This window comes from Sceloporus occidentalis, unplaced genomic scaffold, assembly GCF_023333645.1.
Source record: "Sceloporus occidentalis isolate IW3139 unplaced genomic scaffold, rSceOcc1.0.p SCAF_35, whole genome shotgun sequence".
Classification (NCBI taxonomy): Eukaryota; Metazoa; Chordata; class Lepidosauria; order Squamata; family Phrynosomatidae; genus Sceloporus; species Sceloporus occidentalis.
Genome location: NW_028317015.1, coordinates 3,494,265 through 3,520,136, shown reverse-complemented (window position 1 = coordinate 3,520,136; position 25,872 = coordinate 3,494,265). Strand labels below are relative to the sequence as shown.

At 40.5% G+C, this 25,872-nt stretch overlaps 1 protein-coding gene across 1 annotated transcript; it reads left to right on the top strand.

The window, feature by feature from the left end:
* USP28 (ubiquitin specific peptidase 28) lies at nt 1–25,872 on the top strand. Its single transcript, XM_089487840.1, has 25 exons — nt 1–66; nt 1,537–1,669; nt 2,244–2,346; nt 2,844–3,006; nt 4,634–4,720; nt 5,075–5,212; nt 6,731–6,804; nt 7,402–7,478; nt 8,344–8,492; nt 9,451–9,578; nt 10,102–10,197; nt 11,341–11,486; nt 12,423–12,554; nt 13,003–13,073; nt 13,926–14,154; nt 16,010–16,198; nt 17,199–17,350; nt 17,724–17,885; nt 18,392–18,487; nt 21,140–21,318; nt 22,385–22,463; nt 22,690–22,769; nt 23,172–23,295; nt 23,791–23,986; nt 25,697–25,872. The coding sequence occupies exons 3-25, from the start codon at nt 2,258–2,260 to the stop codon at nt 25,870–25,872; spliced, it is 3,012 nt and encodes a 1,003-aa protein (XP_089343966.1). The 5' UTR covers nt 1–66; nt 1,537–1,669; nt 2,244–2,257.

Here is a 25,872-nt window from a genome sequence, read left to right as displayed (position 1 = left end):
CTTCTAAACCAGTTGAAGGAGATTACAGGGATTCAGGATGCTGCCTTCCTACACGAAGCACTTAAAGTGAGTATGTTCGTGACATTAGAGTTATATTCACTAAACCATGAGTTTACAGATGAGACCTTTTCGTTTCGGCATTGCCCCGCTTCTCCTGCACTGCAAGCGCATTCGTCCTGTTTATCGTAGAAATCTTTTCTGCGCTTGTTCAACTCCCATAAATCTCGGCAAGCTCACACACGGGACCTCGGCAAGCTGAGAGCCATAAAGTGATCGTTAGCGAGGCTGGGATAAACGCTCGGACGGTGTGAGATGTGTAGGCTAGTGCATGTAGCGTGAGCTGTTACCATTTGTAGAAGCAATTTTTACTGGCGTTTTAGGACTAGATGTGATTTAAATATGGAAACTGAATTTGATGGCGGATAAGAACCATTTGACCAATCTATGCTGCCGATTTCTCCTGATGTAAAGACTCGGATCTTAATCAGTCGTTGGTCTTGTCTCAGATTCAGGATAGTCTATAAATGCTTACTGTATTAGCCTCTACCACTTCTGATGGGAGGCTCTTCTATTTATTTACCACACTCCCAGTAAAGTAATACTTTCTTATTTTCCGTCTAAAACTCTGACCCTCTTGTTTTAGACTATGAAATAAACTCCTGTAGCCTGGTAAATTCCTTTACGTGTCCCCTCTCTTTCCTTAACTCTCAGCTTTACATATTGAGACCCTTTTAGTCTTTCAATAATTTTTTTTTATCCTGCAAACCATTCACCCTCCTTTTGGTCTCTCCAGAAATGTCAGTTATTCTGGAGATGGCGTCTCTTTAAAATATTAAAAAGTATTACTCCCAATACTAATCCCTCCGGTACCACGCTGGTAAAAAGTCCTTCTGCTTCCTGTCACCTAACCATTTGTGTTATCCATTCCACTATTTTTACACCCAAAGACTGCAGCGTATTAATAATCCTTTGGTTGACGTATGCTGCTGTCATTGGTACGATTGCTTGGGTGCCTTTTAATGATCATATGACTTCCTTTGGCGTCATGAAGGATTTGGTTTTACCTCTTTAGGATGTTACTGGATAAAAGTGTCCTTTGGCACTTGGAAGGGTTGCGATTTTATGGACTTTTTTCAGCCTGTTTAGCCGTGTAAATATATTCAGTTTCAGCCACTGGTGGGGTTACGATTAAAGATAATTTCTACAACATAATGACAAACGTGAAGCAGTTATCTCATGCAGTAAAACTCTTCATCTAACTGCTCCTCATTTACCGTTTTTTTGCACCAGAATTGCTCTCTCCCCCCCCCCCAACCCGCATTGATTCTTTAACAGCGAGGCACTTGATTTTTAACAACTTCTGGACAAACTGACATAATGGCAACGCGTTACCAGACTCATTATGAACTGAGTATTATGATGAATCATTTGCGTTGGATTTTTATTGGAATAGCCATTGGCTTTATTTTTGGTAAGCCTTTTGGTGACATGGCTGTTAATTGAAAGTGTATTTATTATCCATTTGATTTCTTTCAGGCCAGCAATAACGACATCACTCGGGCAGTTGGCTTTCTAACAGATGAATGTGCCAAAGAGCCTGACTCCAGAGAGCCGGCAGCTGAACCGCCTGCCACCGGTGGGAGCGCCGCAGACCACCAAGTAATCTCTGGTAGGTGCTGAACTACACATTGCTGTCGCTGATGTATTTCCAACCAAAATGACTGCAATTATGTTATCAATAAACCAATCAATCGGTATGGTCCAAGAGGAGATGGAGCCTTTAGTTGAATACGGATCCTAATTTTAAGATTGAAACATTTAGAAAAGTAGCGCGGTTTCTGATCAAAAGTATATTTAACCCTTTCTTTCTAGTTTGGCGCCTTTTTCTCAAGCACTTTACAAACTTTCCATAATTTTCCAAAAATTAAAAAGGCCCCCTTAGCGCGTACTAACGCAGAGATAAATAAAAACTGTCCTCGCAGGCCTTCCTTTCCAAATCTGCATTAATTAAATTAGCATATATCTATATAATTCCAAATTTTTAGTTTTGGGATTGACAACCTACAAAATTAATATGTAAACGACTAAATCCATATATCCATATGGCCGGTATTAAAAACATAGGTCCAGCTGGAGGAGGTTGTATACATGTTACCCGCTGGACCTGTTATATTGTTGTGAGAAGATGGCTTTGCGATTGTCTCGTGACCTGTCCGGTTTTATGATCAGTGTCCCGTTTTCAGGTGTGGACAACCTCATGCATGATAAGGAAGCTCTGGAGACGGCAATCGCTCTCAGCTTGCAGGAGGCCACAACTCATCCGCCGGATGGGGGTGATGCTAGCAGGTATGGATTTTCTCATGTCGTCTTCTAGACTACTGTGATTGACATGAGAGCCTGGATCGATTTGTTCTTACAAGCAGAGGCTAATGCTGAATCTTGTAAAATCTGTACAGGGAAACACATAAAGACCCTATTAACACGCACATGGATAATGTATGCCGCAAAGCTGCAGTAAAATAAATGCTGCTTTTTAGGGAGGGTGGGGGTATTTTTATTACTCGTATAATCATTAATAACTACTTTGATCAATTAAATGTTAAGCTGCATAAGCTCACATTAGCTTTGTAAGGATACCATGATGATGAGGGGAAAAGCACGATATGCAGAATAACATTAAATGCGTTGCCTTATAGATATGCGTTGTAGAAGCACCTTATCCAAGCGTATCATTGGCATTAATATACATGCAGTTGATATGACCCAGTTTGAAATGTATGTTAGTTTTGTTAAAATGTAAGTTGACATTAAAATTTAATTGGCCCATGAATTTTATATTTTAGGACTCATGAGCCCCAAAGCAATGAGAGTAAAAGCCGCCCAAAAAGGAAACGCTGTGACGTTTGGGGAAATCCACCCAACCCTAACGACTTGCGAAGAGTTGACGACTGGCCCGTAGGACTAAAAAACATTGGTAACACCTGCTGGTTTAGTGCAGTGATACAGGTGCGTCCCGACGTCTGCGGCTAAATCCTTTCAGCCATGCAGGACGTTCTTATAAAGACTAAACTTTGGGTGCAAGTTTTTAAAGGAACATGCAGACCTAGTGAAAGATGCTGATCATGCATATTTCTATGTTGAAATCAATCTTTGAGGGCATATTATTAAGGCACGTATTAATGCATAAAATAGCTCAATGGTCCCTTTAAATTTTCATGGTGTCCCCCTTGCTAATGCATGGAGGGATTCTGCGCGAGCCCCCGTGATATCCTTCCTGTCGGCCAACTCCGGCACTGACTTGGCGAGGGTTTGGAGGTTTCTGTGTGCACAGAAAGTGATCCCAACGATTTCAACATATAAATAATGCATGATGGGCATCTCTCACCATATCTGCATTCTCATGATTTTTCTAGTCATCTCCCGGCAGTGGGGTAGATCGTATGGCTTCCTATCACTTTTCTATGCTAGACCTGACTTTCTCTTCCAGTGGGATTGAAGAGTTCCCAAAGTATGTTTATTTTATTGTGTGTACTAATTACTGTAAACTGTTTAACACTCTGCCCTGTAGCACACAAGCCAGTCCCCGCGTCGGCAGTTGCCATTTAACTCTGTAAACGCTGTACGATGCTCTGTGGGTCTGAGAGAAAATAGACGCGACTGTGATTAAAAGATGTTTTTCCAATTTTAACAGATAAGCTTCTGTTGCCGCGAAAGGATCCCTAAAAATGGATGACTCCCTTAATTGCCAATTACCCTGCTTGGTAGGAGAGCGATATTATCGTCGCAAAGACAGAAAACATTTAAAGTTTAGGTTCCGTGCTATTATTCCAAACTCCTCAGATTAGAAAGGCCGGTTCCGGCTGTTCAATTGCGGCGTTTACGCTATTAGATTGCTGAACAGAAATCGGAGCAGGCGCGAGCTGGATGAAAGCGAAGAGGTTGGACTTGGCACCGAGATACCGGCTTCCTTTTAATCTGAAAGCATGCATTAGGCTGTACGGTTGGTGTTAGCGGAGCGCAATTAAAATCCCGGTGTTTCGCTCGGATTCCTGGGTGCGTGTGATGAGAGTACGAGGCACAGCTAGGAATAAAGTCAGAACTTGATTGGTTTCTTGCTGTTTAGTAGCGCAACTCGCAGATAGAAATAACCCGTTCAGTTTGATCGGTTCCCAGCGGAGCCTTCTGCTGAGCTGTTATCAGCGACGATAATACGGAAACCTAAACTACCAATTAAAGCAAAGGCCTGTTTTCTTTATTTAAAACAATGAGGGTTACTTAAAGCCTAAGCATCAACAGAAGCGCAGTAAAATCACTTCAAGTTCCTCAGTGGCTAAAGATTTGGATTTTTACAGATTTCTGTTTAATCTTGAACCTTTATACTTTATATAAGTCTTGTCTTAAGAATGTTTTGTTTCTTTGTGCTGACCATATATTTATTTATTTATTTTTAAGAAGTATAGGTCACTGTCATATGAGATACAGATTAAAAAAAAACCAAACAAACCCTGCAAGACTATAAATTTAAAAACATGATTTAATAAATTCCAATAAGAAGTATCCGTTTTCTTATTGAACACCAAGCGGTCATCTTTACATCTTTTTGTCCGATTATCTTACGTTATCTTGATTTTAGTCCCTCTTCCACCTCCCGGAATTCCGAAGGCTTGTATACAGCTACAGTATTCCTCGTGGCGTCCTGGAAAACTGCCGATTTCGCAGTGTAAGTAACTACATGGTTGGGGAACATGTTTTTGAAAATTCAAATAGTCAAATATATTGAATGTTACTATTATAGAAAGAGGTTCTGGCTCAAAATTTTAAAATTGGTCTTTTCACCAGAGCAGACAGCTGATTGGTCCATTCAATTGGTTGCTATGACGATAAGACCACTTTGTTCTCCCGATATCACTATTTATCCATAACCTTGTATGCCTTATATCAGCCTTTGTATCATTGAAGCACTTTTAAATTCGTTTTGATAGTTCAGCGACATCTTGCTCCGTTCTTAAGCAGTCATGTTTTTTTGTATTTATTTAACACAATATAACTTAAAGTTTGTGCTTAAAATATTCAGGAGAAGAGGAACATTGCTTTCATGCATGAACTCCAGTCTCTTTTTGCCTTAATGATCGGATCTAATCGAAAGTTTGTTGACCCATTTCCGGCACTGCGACTGTTGAAAGATGCGTTTCTATCCGAAGAAGCACAGCAGGTAAAAGAAGAGAGGTTGCCGTTTATTCCCGAGGGAGTGAGTGCTCCCTGACGTAAAACACGGTCCTATATGTAACATACTAAAATCATCAGCTCTGAAATAAAAAAGGACGCGGTGGCATTCTGCCACCTCTGATGGATAAAGTGAAATGGAAAGTGTCTGTCGCAAGAGTGTCTTAAAGGAACAGCCCTGTCAAAATATTTTTGCTGAGACTGTTTCTTTAGCCTAGACATCAGAGTCCCTCAGCCTCCACATGCTTGCCTTCTGTGTGTAGCTGCCGACAAAGTAAACGGAAGCAGCGTTAATCTCACCGGCACCTAGAATACAACAAAAGATTATAGAACGGAAACATCATTTATTATATACATGGGCGGACCAGTCGGAGTGAAGGAGATTATCAAGGTGTTGGGCTGATTCTTTTCTTGAATCATATGTCTGGTGTATGATTTTGCAGTATACCGTTCCCATTGGTTTGTCCTCTATTTTAGAGTGATGTTCACATTTGAAATAGCTTGTTACTGCTTTGTAAGCCCTGAAAGTGTGAAATCGGTCTCCCCACCCTGTATAATGACGCTCATCCTATCTGAATTCCTATTATAACTGTGAGTCAGCAGCTGTCAGAAAACCTCTTCTGTAAGTCATAAGATAAAAATAACACTCTTGCGTTTATTGGCTGCTTATAGCATATGTGGTCATTTCCTTTGGTTATTTTATATGACTGGATGCATGTGGCCGGTGGAAATAGATGGAGATTTTTCTGACTGATACGTACAAGCACAGAAGCGGAGTGTGATGGCAGATAGGGATCATTGGATCCATCTCTATACCATTTCCCTGCAGTAAAGAACTCAAACTTTGGTCTTGTTTACATTCCCTCCCACTATCACTTTTGGTGGACAGCTGGTCCACTTATCTACAACCCCCTCCACGTTCCTTAGCATTGGTCATAGGTTGACCCTTTTATTTTCTTTGTTTAGAAGACCCACTAGCCAGCCAAATCTGCAAAATAAGACATTGTCTGTTCAGATGAGATAGGGAAGATGAAACGTATTAAAACCTGTTCTGCTACAAATTCCAAAAGCTCATACAGATGACATATTGGGGGCTCTTGTTACTAATTAATGCTTTTATCTTGTAGGGTAGAAGTGCGGCTGTGACTTTCATGGGGTGACCCATATCTGCCATTACAGACTTACTGTTTGTCTGCACACACACCCAAACCATGATAGATTTTCTCTGCTGGTGGGCTCACGCAGTGCGTATTGAATGCTATTCGTAGCCTATGGCTCGGTGTGTAAGCCGTCCCAAACAGGCTAGCATGTAATGTTAGTATGGAAGCCCAGGCCTCCACAATGTAGCCGAGTGCGCAGAAACCGGAAGTAGTGTGTGGTCACAGGAGCAGCGAAGCCATCACAACGGTGTATAGAAAGAAACCGCCGACTCTAGACCCAAGAACTTAACTAATCTGTATCCATCTCTAACCCAGTCCTACACTAATGCCTTGTTTTTAATTTGTAGCAAGATGTCAGCGAGTTTACGCACAAGCTCCTGGACTGGCTGGAAGATGCTTTCCAACTGGCAGTGAGTGGAGAGTGAGTTTCCATCATCACCTGTTAGAAATCTTTCACAAAGATGACTTGCTAATGTTCATCTGTGTTCACTTCACTGTATAGTCACCCACCTTCTGCTGTGTAACCCCCAAAAGTCTGGTGGGATTTAAAAAAATTTTAGAAACTTTTAGTCTCTCCAAAGAAAAGGCTTCAAAGAATTACTCGAATAGCAGACCTCCCTCACAATGAAGATAATTCTCGCGTTAGTGCATCCAAGTGCCAGCCGTTTCCCGGTACTCTTGTCCAAATTAGACACTGAAAGCATGCAAACAATAAACAAGAATACTTCCATGCCATGGATGATGATCAGTTTGAATATTTATATATAGATCAATGTGTGTTTTAGTAAGTTATGCTATACTTTTTTAAGTTGCTAAAAATTTCAAATAGCCATTTGTAAGATTTCTTGCTAATCGTTTCATATGCCACTAAGTACTGGCTATAGTAGTCAAATTATTTCTGAAACAGCATCAATAGATGTGTTCCCTTATTATATATCAGATAATCCGTTTATTGGCATATGCGGTTTGATCTGATGGTGTATTTTTTGTTTAATCTATGTATTCTTTTTCTCCATAGTAGCCAAAGGGACAAATCTGAGAACCCAATGGTGCAACTATTTTATGGCACGTTTCTCAGCGAGGGATATGTCGAAGGTATGCAATTCATTCCTCTTAATTTAACATTAAATTAACTCATATGGGGGTAAGGTTCTAATTCCAAGCAGGATTTAGCCGAGTCGCTGAATATGGGGGGTACCTGGGATTTAAATGAGTAGCGGGTCTTCTACGGCACTTTGGGATGCAGGCTACCTGAATGGGCAGTTTGAGAGTAATGTCAGGTTTAACGTCTCTTTAAACGTGTGACGGTGCTGTCATGCACTTTAATGGAACCATTCATTGTAGTTTGGGAAATAGCATCGGTTGTTACATAAATAATTGTTAAATGGCTGATGGTGCCATCTGTGCGCTGGAGGCAGAGACGATGAGAAGCTTCACGTTTGTGTGCCTTTAGGACAGGGTTCAGAGCACAACTTAATAGATTGTAAATCGTGATTTACTCATAAATAATTTTGAGCTCTGTGCCAATTCGGGCAATTGGACTGCCAAAAGAATTGTCCGTTTGCTCTGAGGCCTGTCACAAAGGTCGATGCGGTTGATCATGGTGAAGTTATTCCTGAGCAGCAAAAAGTGACTTACAGAGACATAAAGTAAAATGATTTATTTGCAATGCAGTGGTTTGGCATTATTTATGGGATCCTTCGCTTGGCGAGTTCATTGTTTAGTTGGATTTATCCACTATGCAGTTACCAAGCTAGAAAGATTGCACCATAGGTTAGATACATGCCCAAAATAATAGTGTTGGTATGTTTCTGATGGTTAGAATAGAAAATAAATACCAGAGCAAAGAAACAAAGCCTGAACATAAACTCTTACATTTCCCATGCATTTAATTCTAAAAATGTTTGCATGTTTATTTACAATGTAACTTTAGGTTTTTTTTGTGTGTAAATATTAGCAGATAGAACGTTCTCCAACATTGAGACTTTTGGCCAGTACCCCCTTCAGGTGAACGGTTTTAATAACCTGAACCAATGCCTGGAAGGTGCTATGGTAGAGGGAGAAATCGAAAATGTTCAGACTGGCCATTCAATGAAGTACAGACAAGAGGTTAGTATCACTTTAACGTGGTATCATTCAAAAGTTTCATGACCTGTAATCTGTATATTTAAGATGCCGTCTGGGGTTTTTGTTTTTTTAAGCCAAGTTATACTGTGTAAATTAGATTTAACTGTGATTATTTACAATCCAGCTCTACATCTTCGATCTATACTCGTACGGAATTTAAGGATGCCAATGAGGTCCAAATTTGTTCAGATGGCTTTCAGAAATTCTGTATTACGGTTTAAATATCATAATTGTGAACGTAACTGCAAATCTACCTCCAAAGAACAGATGCCCTTTTTAATTTTTCTGGAACATTGCCAGTCCTATGGATAATTGGTTTTAGAGATTTGCCTCAAAAGAGATTAACAAAATTACCATTAACTAAGAGATTGATTTTGTTCATACATTTGAAAAATGCGTATTAGACAAAATAATTAAACACTCTGTACGCCTTCATTATTTTTTTTGTTTTTTCTTTTATATAAATTCACAGAAAAGGTACTGTTTCATGTATCGTATTCTCCTTGGCGTTCAGGCTGTATGTATTTATAATCCGTGTATTGTGGGCCTAAAGTCCCCTCTAAGTATATAATACATATTTTGTTTATTTAATGGGCACAGTGGGGTTTGCTAATTTACAAATCATTAGGAGTGTCAAAAGGTCCATAACGTGATACGAATATTAAAATAATAAATACAGAAATATCAGCCTGTTGTCGATTTGTGAGAAAATCCCAATCAAACTTAATTTGCGATTCCTGTGGGATTTTTGTATTATTTACAATAATATGAATCTAATTTCCGACACTGAAAACATTCAGATCTATGTGCCTTGTATTGGCGTTGCAGAGATTGATATGTTCTAGCAAGGACCTCCACTTTTCACTTCTGATGCTGTGCATACGTGTTTGATATGTTCTGTTGCGATTCTTTATGCTTTACGGTGTTTTGTTTCTTGCAGCGCTGGTTTACAAAACTTCCTCCCGTTCTGACCTTTGAGCTTTCCCGATTTGAATATAATCAGTCTTTGGGGCAACCAGAAAAGATCCACAACAAACTTGAATTTCCTGAGATTATTTACATGGACAGGTGAGTGAAAGTGGTTTGTGATCTCTCAGCTCAACAGAGAAGAACTGCTAACTTTCAGGCCAGAGACTAGGACTGCATAGGAGGACTGTAGAAAGTATCCATCCATGGATGTAAATATTGACACCACCAGCTGGCTGTATCCGGAATCACAAAAAAAAAAGTGTGTATGTGTATATATATGTGTGTGTGTATATATGTGTGTGTGTATATATGTGTGTATGTGTATATATATATATATATATATAATATACTGAAGCACTTGTTACCTTGTTCTAGTGTTTCTATCCTCAACGTGTTACCCGGGGTTTACTTAATAAGTCAGAGCTTTGGTTTGGCCCACTGTTGTGACTGCTGCTTCTTCATTTCTTGCGCATTGCTTGTGATGACAACGTTAGTGTCTCTATTGTTACAAACCTTGTAAGAAGGTTACTTTTTATACATAAGCCCAAGTCATTTGAATCTCTGCTTCACGTCTGTGAATTAAATCCGAAACCTCACTATTTATCCAAACCTCCGATTCCAGGTACCTGTACAAAAACAAAGAGCTCATGAGGAAAAAGAGAGAGGAATCCCAAAAATTGAAAGAGCACATTGATTACTTGTACCAGAAGCTCGAAAGGTACGTTTTATTCAGATATGCCAGCAAAAAATGCAAATATGTAGCTGTCTCTTTTTGCTTTTCAATGCACCATTCAAGCAAATACATTGTTTGTTTTTTCGGGGAACATAGCCGCGTGTTTTGAGCTTACACCTGGGCTACCTTCTCACCATAAGAAACGTAATGTACGATGCATGCGATCCGTATTCAGGACTGGAGATCTCCTGTTTGCACAAAGTCTCAACTGAGTGTGTCTGTAGACCATTGATTCAAGCTACAAGATACAAAGTATAGTTAATAATATGCATTGTAGCCATCAGCTGTAGTTGAAGTGAAACGAATTTGGTTCTTTGTTAGGCTGCGTAAGAGATGGGTGAGAGAGGATGGGAGTTAAGACGGAACAAACACGTGGTACAGTAGTGGGGAAAAGTCTCATTACATTAATAATTGTATTATTATTATTATTATTCTGTTGTGAGTAGTAGTGTTGAATCTTATCGTGGTTGTAAACTTTTCACTTATTCTACTGAGTTTGACTCTTTTGTAGCTAAATGCTGCGTTATAAACACTGTTCCTAGTACTTATGCATGCCCAAAGACTTCCCAGAAATACTTCAATCATATCATTTTACATCATTCTTATTGTTTGCCAAGAACACATAATTAACATGTGACACAAAAGCAGGCGGTTGTGATATACACTGAAAAAGTCGTATTATTTTAAGACAGATCTACTAATGTGTATCTGTGTAACGTATTAGGGTGCCCAATTAATGTTTTGTAGGGTAGTCAAGTCCAAAATAATTTTTCAGGGATCAGTGAAGCAAACTATAGTTCACTCACCGATCCGTGTTTTTCTCCAGTCCTACCAATGTGTGTGTGTGTGTGTGTGTATATATGTATATATATGTGTGTGTGTGTGTGTGTGTGTATATATATATATATGTGTGTGTGTGTGTGTTACTTCCCGCCCCGATACCCGCCGCCTGCCTCGTGTCTTGGGTATGTATGCTTTGTTGCATTCACCACATTCTCCATGGCAGTTGAACCCAGAACACTCTTCCTTTTTGTCTTTGTTACACTAGCCTGGAAAGGGTATGAGGACTTTAATATTTAATTACAAATAAGATTTTTTTTATTGAATATGTCATTGCCTCTTAATTAGGTACATGAAGTATGGCACTGGCCCTCACCGATGTCCTCTCCCTGATATGCTGCACTACGTACTTGAATTTGCCAGTACTAAGGCTCCCGATAGATGTCCCCCTGCAGACAGAACAAAGACCTCACTACTTGAAACCGAGGACTCTCGTACCTCATATGACCGACCTTTAGAGAATGGGTAAGTGTGTGTTTACACGTTAGATGTGCTAGTCAAGCTTGCAATCGGCACATTGTTCTGTATGCTGGAAACTAGATTAGGCTGAACTTTATTGAAAGTATTATTATTATTATTATTATTATCTTTTATTTATATAGCGCTGACAGTTTACTCAGCACTTAATACGATACCTATATTCAAGGGGTATGACAAGACGAGAATTGACAGACTAAGACAAACCGATACATTGGGTGGAGAGAGCCCGGCTCGCAAGCTTACAATCTTGAGAGAATGGGGTGACAAACATAAGGCACAGAGAAAGGGTGAGAGGTAGTGTGGGGGTTGTATCGATGGCAGGGAAGTTCTAGCAGCTAAGATGGTGCGGCTTCTCTGAAGAAGTGGGTTTTGAGATGTTTCTTGAAATTTGGGAGGGAGGGTGAAAGCTGAAGGTTCGGTGGAAGTAGATTGCAGAGATATGGGGCGGCTCGAGTGAAATCTTGTAGACAGGAAAAGGAAGAGGTGATGAGTGAGGAGGAGAGCCTTAGCCCATGGGAAGAACGTAAGGATCGAGTAGGAGAGTATTTGCTTATGTAGACTTGTTGCCCACAAATGTGTGAATTGCGAGTAGGGTACCTATATGTTCAGATTGGTATTTAGGTTTTAAGCTCTTAGCTCAAGTTTGAATATGGAAGGACGTGACTTTTTTCCATGTTCTGTGAGAGGTATACTACGGGCATATTGAGAGCCGCATTCTCGGTTGCAAAACCTGTACTTTGTATAACATTCAAACTAAAAATGTGAATTAACCGGCAGCACATAATCACAATTTATATTTTTTAGTTACGCACATAGTGATCTTTCAAGCGAGGAAAGGTCGCTCGTTATCAACCTGGAAGTAGAAAGCACCTCTCCAAGTCCTACTTTAGAGCTGCAGTCTGAAGAAAAGTGTAGAAGCCTTCCAGAATATCCAGCTCCCCGGACAGCTACAGCGAGCGAGCTGCAGTCTGTGGAAGCCTGTCTGCAGAGATGGAGGACAGAGGTGGAACAAGACGTACAAGGTGAGAATGGTACTTGAACAGTGTATGGTGGTCATTTATTCTACCATTTTATTAATGAGACAGTCGCCATATTATCTCCCATGTGTTCTGCAACGTAAATCATTGTTAAAACCCCATTACTAGTCTTTCAAAGAGCAGATTTCTGACGCTAGTTAGTCATTTCAGAAACGTATATTGTAAAAGCAAGGTTCCTGATTGTCTCCGGGAGCTTCCTTACCGCCACCTCATGGAGTAAATCATGAATGCCGAGGGATAATCTATAAAAATGCAAGAAAAGGTTGATTTTATTTGATTATTCTGTGTGAAACACTGGCGGAAGCATTATACGCGGCTTTGGGATTCTACATCCGCCCTCTGTGACCAAACATCCCCGAGGAGGTGTTTTTTACGTGTTTTTATTTCTGCTCCGGTATGAATGTATACATTAACTTGTAAACCATTCTTATAGACTTGAAGAATTCTATTGCCAATATTTCAAAGGAAATTGAAGAGATTTACTCTGATCCTCACCTGTCTCAGGTAATATATGTATATTGCTGGGTTTTTAGGAATGTGGGATGCGTTTCTATATTTCACTCTTAACATTACTTTTAACGTTACATTTCTGTCTCAGCTTTTCATTGTAGTCATTTGAGTGATCATTAATTGCGTTTTATTTATTATGTATAAAGATGTTAACGCCCAGGCCAGCTCCTGCAGACAATTATCATGTTCCTTTATATTATTTCATGCACATTATTATGAAAAGGGCTTCCAACATATGCTTTGTTTGGTTTTCATGGATTCTTAACCTAATGCAGCAAGCAGTTATAGGTCATGGTTTGGAGCTCGTTAATATTTCTAGTTATGGTACAAATGAGAAGTATGAATGATAAAGTGCTAGTGATATTATCCGTCAAACAGACATGTAGCACAGAACAGAAGGTTCTACACATGAGAACGCGCCGTGCTTCCAACATTTCCTTTATGTTGTATAATAAATAAAAGAACCATGCCTTTCCTGTGACTTTGTTTTATTGTAAAAATGCTCAAAGAAACAATTCTTCGGTTCATCGAGAGACCGTAAACACGTATGCGCTATTGCTTTAAACTGTTTCATATCCCATGGGTATTATTTTTGCGGATTTGTATATTTGGTCAGCGGGAAAGCTCTAATTGCAGCCGTTTGATAAACAAAAATAGCTTTGTTTATCTTTCAGAACACCTTGTGATTTCCCGGCCTTTTCTGATCTTGGGTCACACATAGTAGAACATGGTAGTGCCCTAGTTTTATATTAATGATATTAAATTCGGCTGAGTTTTCAGGACTGTACTGTGGTGCATGTGTGTTCCGACGGAGCGTCTTGAGTTGTCCCTTCTTTTCCTATCCAGGTTCCGTACAGACTCCATGCAGTGCTGGTTCACGAAGGCCAGGCTAATGCTGGCCACTATTGGGCCTATATCTACAGCCACAACAGAGCTTGTTGGATGAAGTATAATGATATATCTGTGACAGAATCCACCTGGGAGGAGCTGGAGAAAGATTCCTACGGAGGGATGAAAAATGCCAGTGCTTACTGCCTTATGTATATAAATAATAAGCTGCCGTACCTCATTGCTGGTAGGATTTCTTATATACCGGTGTTCTCATTCCCTCAAGATTGTAAGGTTGCGAGCCGGGCTCTCTCCACCTGATGTATCGGTTTGTCTTAGTCTGTCAATTCTCGTCTTGTCACCTTGAATATATGTATTGTATTAAGCGCTGCGTAAACTGTTGGCGCTATATAAATAAAAGATAATAATAATATAATAATACTGTTCTGTCGTTCCCATTGTCCTCATATACTTCTCTTATCTCCCTTTTCATCATTGAATTCAGTCTTAGTGACTTCTGCCTCGTATTAGCCGACCTCCCTTTACTATTTAATGAGATTGGTATTTTCAAGCATAGGAAAGAGAAAACTTTCTTTTTTTTTTTAGCGTTTTCTGTGGAATTTTGTTTTTAAAGCTGAAAGGGGGTAACCGCAAATGCACCATGAACTAGTTCAGAGAAAATAATTATTCTAACCTTCCTCTTCTTCTAATAACATCTCCATATCTACCTGGCCATGATGACTTCTTTCCAAATACATATCGAGTGCCCATTTGCAAAGTGAATGTTTGTTAAAAGCATTAATTACCGTATTTGCTCGATTATAAGACGACCCTGATTATAAGACGACCCCCCAAAATCTGAATATTAACTTAGGAAAAAAGAAAAAGCCTGAATATAAGACGACCCTAAAGGAAAAAAGTTTTACCAGTAAATGTTAATTCATGTAAACTATTTTTTTTAATAAAAGCTATGATTGAGAAAAATATTTTTTTTGTTTTTATTTCTTGTATTTTCCAGCCTGTCCCCCAGTTACGCACATCTGCCCCCAGGCTTGCCACACCAATATGGCACTGTGGCCCATGATATGCCTTTTAACCCTCTATATGCCACTGTGCCCCATGGTATGCCTTTTGACCCCCTATATGCCACTCTGCCTCCAGAAATGCCTTATACCCCTATATGCCACTCTGGCATTTAGGGGGTTAAAAGGCATATTATGGGGCAGAGTGGCATATAGGGAGGTATAAGGCATTTCAGGAGGCAGAGTGCTCTATTAAATGCCCCCTTAACGCCACTCCAGAAATGCCCTATGCCCCCATTTAACTAACACACACACACACACACACACTCTCTCCCCCTCCCCTCTCCTCTCTCCTCTCTCCCCTCTCAGCCCTCTCTTACCGGTGCTTCCAGCCGGGGCAGCGGGTTGACGTCGCCTTCTGCTGCAGCCGGAAGGAGGTGGAGTTGGCAGCGGGGGTTTGTATGCGTCCGTCGCGTATACTTTCCCCGGCTGTCAGAGATCAGAGATCTCTGACAGTCGGGGAAGGTCTACGCGACGGACGCAGACAACCCCCGCTGCTAGCCACACCTCCTTCCGGCTGCAGCGGACGTTGTCTACGCGGATCGCGTAGACGTCAACCCGCTGCCCCGGCAATACAGCAGGAAGCACCGGTAAGTGTGTGTATGATGGGGGGGGGGGGTGAGACAGGAGGATCCAGGTCCCCTGCAGCGGTGCGGGGGATCTGGATCTTAGTCTCCTAATCAGACTCTATTTGAGGTCTGATTAGAAGACGACCCCGATTAGAAGACGAGGGGTATTTTTCAGAGCATTTGCTCTGAAAAAAACCTCGTCTTATAATCGAGCAAATACGGTAATAGGCCGTGCAATGTGCATTTAGTTTAATGAGGGCAAAAACAACACTATCTTCAGTGGTAAGCGAAGCAACATCACTTGTAAAGTTGGCTTGTTCTAATATTTAAATATGAATGTTATTTAACAATTCTCGGAAAACACGTAGTATTGTTGGGTGATTTCGTTGGAGTAAAGATGTCTTTTTTTTCTTTCTTTTTTTTTTTTTTAATGTATTGTTGCTGTTTATAGATAATGAATGTGGACAGCCGGAGGATCATGTTGAACGTCTTCCTCCTGTGCTGAAACATTATGTGAGCGAGGACAACCAAAGGTTTGAGCATGAAGTGGAGGAATGGGAGGAAGCTCATTCCTGCAAGATCCCCCAGATGGAGCCTGTGGCCGCCACGGAGCCCGAGGAGCTGTCTGTCCGGTGTGAGGGTGAGTGATGAAACGATATGTTACTTGATCCACAACGCCGTCGGTGCAGATACACTGAGCTTCATATGGTGAAGCTCTCACACCAAAAAGCCATGGTTTTCACACCGCTCTCCTCTGGTTTTAAGCATCTGTTTAATCGCCTTTTACAAGTTAAATGAGTTAGCGGTAAGGTTATTATTGTTTTGTAAATTATGGTCCGCTGTTTATTTTTTTATGTCTTGTCCACCAAAATCACGACTAGCAGTGGAAAAATAGTCAAAATCCAGATAAGATTCATACACTAAGTATGTTTGTCGCAGATTCTGTATCATCTCCATGGTTTCTATATTTAACTTTAGAAACCTTGTCTTCATCGTGCTCATCGCTGCCGCTATGCAGTGTAACGCAAGAATATTAGACGCGGGAAAGTTGGCATATAGAGATAAGCAGCAGTAATATGTGCCAACCGTGCAACCGGTTCCTCCTGAACCCACCGAGGGGTGCTTGGTTGTTCTCGGCGTTTGTAGGACTTTTTCTCTGATGTCCCGCTCCTTGTCTCCAATGTGATAAAGTGCATGCAAAGCCATGCCTCATATCTACTATCCATAAGCACACACACTTTGTTACATATAATATATATTATAAAATATATATATAGTATATGTATAATCTTGTACATGACTGTGTACATTTTTTTTTACTTAGATTTAATGTTTAATGCTTAATTATAAATCTAAGGTGAAACTCACTTTAGAGCCACATATGCAAATTAACCACTTTAATGAATAAATCATATGTGTACGACTTATTGTTAAAATGTAGCAGAGGCTGAGCCAACCTTTAATGGGAAAAATAAACTTTTTGTCTCTTGTGTGAAATTTAGATTTTAGATTTATGTTCTGCAATTTTTATTTTGTTCTAGCTCACCCAAACTTTACTGATATGTTTTATAGAAATACTTTTTGTTAAGCTTATTCTTACGTTCACTATACTTTCTCGTGCTGTTTTCCAATTGGTGCAGTGTCCGCACCAAGCCATGAAGAAGATGCCAGGACTTTATCATCGGAACATGCCATGATCAACAAAGACCAAACTGCCCTGGCTATCACCAAAACTGCTCAATCGTATGAAAGAGATGGCGTAGAGGCAGCTTTGAAAGAGGTAAGAGGTACAGTTAGTCTATGAATTCTGTATATCTGCCTGATGAAGGTGATCTGATAACGTTGTGGTTTGGATTTTTGTCTGCATTTGTTCTGTGGTCGCTTCTTTTATGAGTTTCTAGGTCATGTTTCTAGCTTCGTTGGCGACATTACATTTGTGTGCGTTGGTTCCTTAGCTTGGCGCTAAGTATTATTGGTACACTTTTTAATGGGTTCAAAAGTTCCCGTGCTGCCAAGCAACCTCCACAATATTGATAATCCGGAATTCCCATAGAGGGTCTTCGCTCAGATTCGCTAAATACAAACATACCTCTTTATGTCTATTTGTTCAGTTCTGTTATTTTTACTGTCTTCCCTTCTCCTGCCTTCCTTCCCTGTTGTGCCAGCCAACACAACCAGAGCCAGAGGAGGCCAGCGATCCAGAAGCCAGCCCCAAGGGGCAGGAGGCCGTGGCGGAGCAGCAGCCCAGCTCTCGGCTTTCTGAAGTGGAAATCCCCAGTGTGGGAAAGATACTCGTTAGATCTGATTCCGATGGCTATAACGAGGAGGTACAGAACGCGGGAACTCAAACCCCGTTAACTCCACTGCTCCACCCTGTTCAGCAGTTTCATAGTATAGCAAGAATGATGAATCCATACGCCAAGATTTGAGGAATTATATTTAAAAAATGCATGATCTATGGCATTTAATGCTTGTATTACATCAGTTAAAATACTCAGGTGCATTAATATGGCCCTATGCAGATCCAGTTAGTAGCCAAAACATTGCTCATGATATTAAAGCCCCCAAGAGAAGGCATCTTCCAGCACAAACCCTGCATAACTATCTCCTCTGGGTCACAGGAGTTATAATGGAATCAGAGCACCCATTAAATAGCAGGCAGAGATCATATAGGGACAAACGGCTTTCCTTCGTTTCCACCTATAAATAAACCTTTCTTTCTTGTGCATCACCTATTCTTCTCTCCTTTGCTTTGTTAGATTTCTTAAATTCTATTATGTTCTTCTTTCTTTTGCACTCTTTGTTTTACTTTTTCATTCATTTTTTGTACCAGGTGATGCTCTGCCCTGCAATGCAAGGCGTTATATTGGCAATTCTCAAAGCCCGTCCTGTCTTTGACCGAGATGGGCCTGAAGCAGGGCTGGTAAAGGTATATCATAAGACTGTCTTTGTCCTAACACTCCGATCATCGGAGATACTGAGGTGGTTGTGGAATCACAGTTTACACGTTTGCTGTGTTTACTAATGGCGTTTGCTGTGGTTCATACTAATTGTAACCCCAGACATTGAACGACTTACAGCTTCAAGCAACCTTTTTAGATATGTTTGTGCTGATGTAGTCTAAAAATAAACAAGGATCTTTTTGTCATAATGTGTGGAAACGCAGATTTACTGCGCCCGATACTCTAGTGGCTCCCAAACGTTTGTAACTTGGGATACTTTAGAGGATTTCTGAGCTCCTCCTCGTTACTGCGCTAATGGAAATCTTTCTAAAACTGCGCAGTGTTCTTAACATAAAACGTAATACAAGGTGCTAACACAGCACAATTTCGTACCGCTCGATGCCCTTGTATCATCTTGCGGCACCACAAACCACAGCTTGAAAGCCAATGCGTTACTTAAACGATGAGGCTTTAGATCACATTTGACGATCGGATGATTTCTACACACCCACGAACTCCTCGCTAAAAGCCGGCACTAAGTGAATGTGTATATCCCCTAAAATGAAATGTTCTTGTTAACCCCTAAATTATTTGCCAAGTGAACTGTTTTCCAGTGACCTGATTTCTGTCTGATATATTAATACTTACATTAATAATTTTTTCTGGTGCCATTGATGGTATGATCCAAGCTCTGGCCTCTGCTCAGAATGAACCGATGGGTTTAGGCTAGTTGGACGGCTAGCCCACAAAGAGTGGAGAAGCAAGGTTTTGTTGACTGGCACATGTGTGGGATCTTTGCCACCGTAGAGCGATTACATTTGCTTGGAATCTTTAGCTGTTCTTGTTCTGTGAAAAGCACTGTCAGCTCCGCTATTGTTCCATCTGCAAAAACATGCAAATTTGTTTTTGAGCCGGTGGAACATCTATTTTTGTCGCTGCATGCACATGCAGAGAGCCGCTTGGGTTCCAGCAAGATAATTTTAGGCTGTACCATGCAGAATCATCCCGCGCTTGACGTAAATTGGTTTTCAGAGCTTGAAAGGTAGCTGACGATGTCTGTGGCTTTTTCTAAAGAGCTTTCTCTTTTGAGGTTAAAAATCCGTTTTCAGACAGATTCATTCTGTGCTTCTTGTAATTATGTAGCAACACCTTAAAGGCAAAGCAATCCAAAATCTTCAGACCCCTTTTCTGTTAGCGGCACGCTCTTTGCATCCTCGGACCGTGTATTAAGAAGGACTTTTGTGTTATTTGATGGGTTTATGGAATTGTTATAGTTTTCACCTAAAGAGACATGCGATGCTTCGTCCTGCAAAAAAGATGCTGGTTTATGTCCACATTTACTAAATATCATTTTTGTGAAGTTCTGTTTATTTAGCGCTGATCTGCAGCGTAATACACCGGTAAGTTGGGGAAGATCAGACGCCCATGAATGCTTTCTTTAGGAGAAGGTAGAGAGCATGAGATAAACGAATGAAGGTTAATGGGGCAAGGAGAAAAAATGGGATTTAGATTTAAAAAAGAAATGACGGCTTAATCATACTGCTGGAGTGACCAGTATTTGCACACCAGAAAAGGGGATCGACCTGCATCTGTCCAACAAACATTATTATATATAAACCAGAATGTAGATCCTTAAACTGAAGAAAAAAAAAATTATTGGGTACTTTTGGTCTCATTTATTCACGTTACTGGAAGACTTGCTGATCTATGACTTGGATGCAATCCAGCACAGTATAGAATGCAGAAAGAGATATTTTAAAGATATTCGTACATCTCTATAATAAGACAGACTTGGGTAACTGAGTAACGCAGTCATCACATTGTTTTCAAATGAAAGAGCTCAGTAATGGCTTTATAAAGCTAACCGAACGGCAAAATGTAAAATACACGATGAATATAATGGATAACCAGTGTCACGCGCCAGAGACAATTTACTGATGTTTTTCCCTTACATCCTTGAGCCAGTTTTGCTGGCATTATACCGCGATTGGCCCTTTAGGATGAAAACGGTTTGGTTGTAAGTACAGATGTCGGGTAATGTCCATGATAGTGAACCTGAGGCCGGGTTGTTTACAGTAGCTTGGATTCCATGTCGATTTGGCACCTTCAGTGATTTTGCTTTCGTTTTCAAACAGAAACCATTCCCGCTATGTTTTGAAATGAGAAAAACAAATGTTAGGGTCAGACTTTAAGTGAGGTTGGAATATATTTGCCCCGACCCGTATTCAGTCCGGGACAGTTGCTTGTCAGTTTATCTAGAGCTACACCTAAAAAAAAAAAAAAGGCAGTCAAGGGGAAGATTCTTCACACCCGTACCAAGCAACCCTGGGTGAAGGCAAAACCGGTTATACCCTAAATGTATAAAGAGATTTCTGATATGTTGTAATTATCCTGTCCACTGTGTTGCTTTATTGTCTGGTTTAAATACACTGGGATGTTTTAAGGGTGTTTAAGCAATGCTTTCAGTTAAAGGATCTTAAGAAGATGGGGCACCAAACACGCCAGGACATACGAGGGCCTAAAATATGTTTGTTTGGTGCCAGGATGCGTGTGGTCTTGATACTAATGTTACTGATAATAGTTGTGTTTTCCGGTGTTTCTCATGTGTACAGAAGCTTATCAATAGGTCTCTTTTCTAGGCATTCCACGAAGAATATTCCCGCCTCTTACAGCTTTCAAAAGAAAGTCCGTCTCCATCTAGCGACCCTCGTCTGCAGCACGTCCTGGTGTACTTCTTCCAAAACAAGGCCCCGGAGCGGGTGCTCGAACGGACTCTCTTAGAACAGTTTGCTGACAAAAATCTCAGCTATGATGAAAGGTGAGCTAAAAATTGCCTTTTCCTTCTGCCAAAAAAACCTTTCCTTAAATTAAGGAATCAACCTTTTCATTTTTTTTTGGCACATTTCTACCAAAATGTCCAGGTCTGCTGCCCATTATTTCTTAGGCCTGTGTTAAAAGGGAATTCCTACCAATATCTTTAATATCTTTATAAGAATGTGTTTGTTTTCATTTTTGAAACGGTTCTAGTTTGTGCATAATGTTTTCAAGAAGTTGCATATTAGCCGTTTGTATGTATTCCAGCTCTGCTCTTTAACTCCTTATCATATTGCCTGTGCTAAGCAGTATTGTTAAGAATCCAGCCGGATAGTCTAACTAATAAAAAGTATGCGTAGGAAGGGACCTTGTATCATTGACGTAAAGAATGAGCTAAGTGTGGTGTTTGAGCAGAGAAAATCCCCTAAAATATCACATGACTGATAGCAATGGCCGCCTCCAGATCTGCAAATAAAGGTCGTTTACTGGAAGAAAAGGAGATAAAACCAGGTTTGTGTCAGTCCTAACCTACATTTAAGTATACATCATGGGACTTCTTAACCCCTTAATGACCTTTGACGGTTCAGGGCCGTCGCGCAAAAACGGTCTGTTAACGACCTTTGACGGTCCTGAACTGTCATTAAATTAAAAAAGCTTAGAAAGCGATCAACGATGTCGAGACATTCAGTAACGCTGAGATCGGCATCAGGGGCCATGTGTGGCCCCTCCCCGGGGCGTCAACATCCGCCATACACCAGAGCTTAGGAGGCGATCAACGATACTCGTAATTTGTTTACGGGACTCTTTTTCATTATATAATAATAGCAGTATAGTATATATAGTACGGATTTTTGGGTTTCATATTTTATCAATTGTTTCAATACGAAACATTAGTTTTTGTTTTTCCGATGTGTGGTTGAACAATGATCCGAGTCTAGACAAAGTCACATCCCATGGTGTTGAACCTCTAGCGCATTATGATGGCAGCTGTCATACTGAAATATGTGTTCTCTGCTACCCGGACCCCTGCTCACTGGCTCTATTTGTTTGGTTATTTTCCCCCGATACAGATCAATAAGCATCATGAAGGTGGCGCGAGCAAAACTGAAGGAGATTGGGCCAAATGATATGGATATGAAAGAATACGAGGTAAAGATTAGCGGTTATTTTACTATTTCTTGTTGGTTCTCCAGCTGTAGCAATTTAATTTAAATGATATTCTGTAATGAAGTAATTAACACTGTTTGGTGTTCTCCTCTCATGATCAGGTAATAACGGCCTCTTCTGTAATAATCTGATATTATGTTTTGTCAGGGAAGAGAGCGAAATGCTTCATTTACACTTTATTTTTTAATAATTTGTGTATTTCGTATAGAAGTGGCATGAAGACTACAGCCTGTTTCGGAAGGTGTCGGTGTATCTCCTGACTGGATTGGAGCTCTACCAGAATGGAAAGTAGGTGACGCGTTGTTAAGATTGAAACATAACGTTACATTATTAATTGTGTTTAAACAGATAAATGAAAGACTATTAACAAATGATCTTATACTTTTAATATCTAGCATCCATGATGCAAAAAGACGTGCGGATTGTAAACTCCATTTAATTTTAACCAATCCAATACAAAAAGGAATTCTTGGATCAGATTCGGTTTAGTCTTGAACTCCAGTGGTGACCTTTTCCTAGATATATTTAATTTTTACATGTAAAGGCAATGAAACATTTGCTGTACATTGTTGACAATTGTGTTTCTCTGACGATGACAAAATAGGAAGGATTTAACCTTTTACTAATCCCAGTCTAAAGCGGGTTAATAACCTTAGACAGGAAATGCCATAACGACTGCTGCTGTTTCAGGTGTCAGGAAGCCCTGACGTATCTCGTGTATGCCCATCAGTGTAACAACACTCTGCTGAGTTCAGGAGACGGCCGCGGGGTAGAAAACAGACTCATTGAGTTATACAGAAGAAAATGCCTTCTGGTGAGTTTTTTTGCTTTTCTTCTTTTTTAAGATTGATGATGGTCACCACCACGAACTGTTTCTCTCACGTGGCTTGTGAAGGTTTTTAATAAAGCAGGTGTTTTCCTTGTAGCTTGTACTCGGGGCACTGATGGGTTGTATCAAAAGAACAGTAGTCTTTAAGGGAGTTTTCCCATTTCTCTGATAAAACAGCATACTTGGGTATGTTCCTCAGCACTACTTCATTTGTGCGGGGAGACAGGCGTAGGGGGATGAGACGAAGTGTGAGTTTCTAACTTGTATAAAAAGGAAATGCCAGCACTGATTTGCATGAAGTTCCATGTTTGACATGTATGTTCCTTCAACTGCTGTGGACTGGATTGGGATAAAGCCTTCATTAGGGTGATCAGAGCACGTCAACATATGTTCTCGCGTTGTTAGGTATAATGTAGACCAGTCCTTGAATTTTTCCAGTCTGTAAGCTTCTGCGTAGTAATCATTTGGTGCATTCCACAGGAACTAAATGAAATGGCTGCTAGACTTTTTGAGAGTGGCCAAGAGGCGCAAGTGTCTGAAGGCGTTGGTATTATGAATGATCTGATCATCCCGTGTATGCACCTTATCTTCAATAACGAAATCTCAGAGGAAGACTTGTCTGCTATTGAAGACATGAGAAGTCGCTGGTGCTCCTACCTGGGTCAAGATATAGACGGTGAGAAATGTGGGCAGTGATGTTAATGTAGTAGTTTGTAGCAGACCGCATGGGCCGTCTAGTCCTTATCCGCCATCAAATTCTGTGCTTCTATGAAATGGAGAACAAATAAGACTGTACTGCACTTTAATACTCGCACATTCTCTTACTAAACACACGTTACAGGTAATTGCCGGAGGGCGCTCTGCAATTTGAAATGTAATAAGAGGATTTGTGTGCAGTTAATTTGTTTGCTGTATATAGATAACGAAATGCATCTGCACTCTTCTAGAGGAATAACTAGAAAGATCCTCTGTTTACAAACACATAAAACAGTCCATGTGGGCATACAAGGTTAAATTCTGAAATGCCCTGAATTGGTATTTACATTTTTTATAGGAAATCACATCGTTTTTATAATATAGTACTTTAAGAAGAAAACCAAAACAAGTAAAGCCGAAGCTTGACCTCCACACGTTTGACATTCACGCGATTTAACTCTCCCCTCACCCCCTCTTAAGCTGCACGAGCAGTTGACGCAGTAATAACCCGTGTCACTTTTAACATCCCTGCATATTTATTGACTGACGGCCCCCTCTCTCCTCTTCCTAAGGAAGATTAAAGCATAACGATTTCAGTTTATGGCACATTAGAATACACATTGTCCCTCCAAGCCCGTGCGAAGCGAGATTAATGGGCTGTCAGAAATCCGTCTCTGCCGGCAATCAATTCCAGACATAAGAGTCGCAGGCACGTTGGCTGGGATACAAATTAGCACAGAGCAGTACTTATTAGACAGTGAAGAATTCATACATATTTTTGTTCTTGTGGCGTGCCAGAAACTCTTACACCACGCATACCGATCAAGGCAAAGTTTTATTCCCGTACATTATCTCTTAATACTTTTAACTGTTGTGTTAATGCACTTTAAAGGGACACTCCAGCCATCATATGCTCTGCGATGCACATGGCGGCCCAGTGTTCTCTTCAAATGGTTATGGTTTTCTCCCCTTCCTTGTACATGGAGGGATTCTGCATACTCACTGCCGGCCATCTCCAGCGCTGGCTTGGCCAAGAATTCCAGTGGGTCTAATGAGAACCCCCCGTGCATGTGGAGAAAGTGATCCCATTGGTTGAAAGAGCACTTTCCTTCCACTGATTGGCTGCTTCAAGCAACAGGATGTGGTGAGGAAACAGGTGCAGCTTCACCAAAATTGTCTTAAAGTTTTTACCCATTAAATAATGCATATTCAAGTGCTAATCACTAGACTGTCTGTGAGACATGAGGCCCATCCATGCGGATTGTAAGTCTCCAAAATCAGGTCTTAGAACAAGTAGCTGTATATGCCAAAGAGATTTTGATCTCTATGGTTGTCTAAATCAAGTCCTTGAAGATAACCTTGATTTTCTGTTAGATCCACTGGACAAACCCTGTGTCCATTTGTATACAAAATTATTATTATGCATTGGAGTTTATGTAAAAATAATAAATTTTGGCACACGGTTTAAATAATGGTATGTAAACCACAGCAGCCCGTGGAATGGTCTTTTCATCAATGAACAGTCTGGTTACTTGAGTTATAAGACCACTTTTCAGACATTGCACCTGAGTCACATTTATTGTGTTTACCATCTTCTGCCGTTATAACCCAAGACAAATTTTTGTGTAATATCACAAATCATTCCTATGGCACAAAATAAAGGATCAAGTGTTTTCCTCTTGCTTTGCAGAGAGTCTACAACTGAAACTTGGACAATTTCTTCCTCGGCTCCTGGACTGCTCCAGTGAAATCATTGTGTTAAAGGAGCCGCCAAAGATCCGGCCGCACTCTCCGTACGATCTGTGCAATCGCTTCACAGCCGTCATGGAGTCCATACAGGGAGCTTCTACCGTCACAGTGACGTAG

What these genes read in the sequence shown, in the direction of transcription:
- USP28 (XM_089487840.1), top strand. Translation starts at nt 2,258, where the DNA reads ATGCATGATAAGGAAGCTCTGGAGACGGCAATCGCTCTCAGCTTGCAG. An exon ending in TATCCGAAGAAGCACAGCAG is followed by an intron (nt 5,213 to 6,730) that starts GTAAAAGAAGAG and finishes TTTAATTTGTAG; the next exon opens with CAAGATGTCAGCGAGTTTAC. An exon ending in CCTGGGTCAAGATATAGACG is followed by an intron (nt 23,987 to 25,696) that starts GTGAGAAATGTG and finishes CTTGCTTTGCAG; the next exon opens with AGAGTCTACAACTGAAACTT.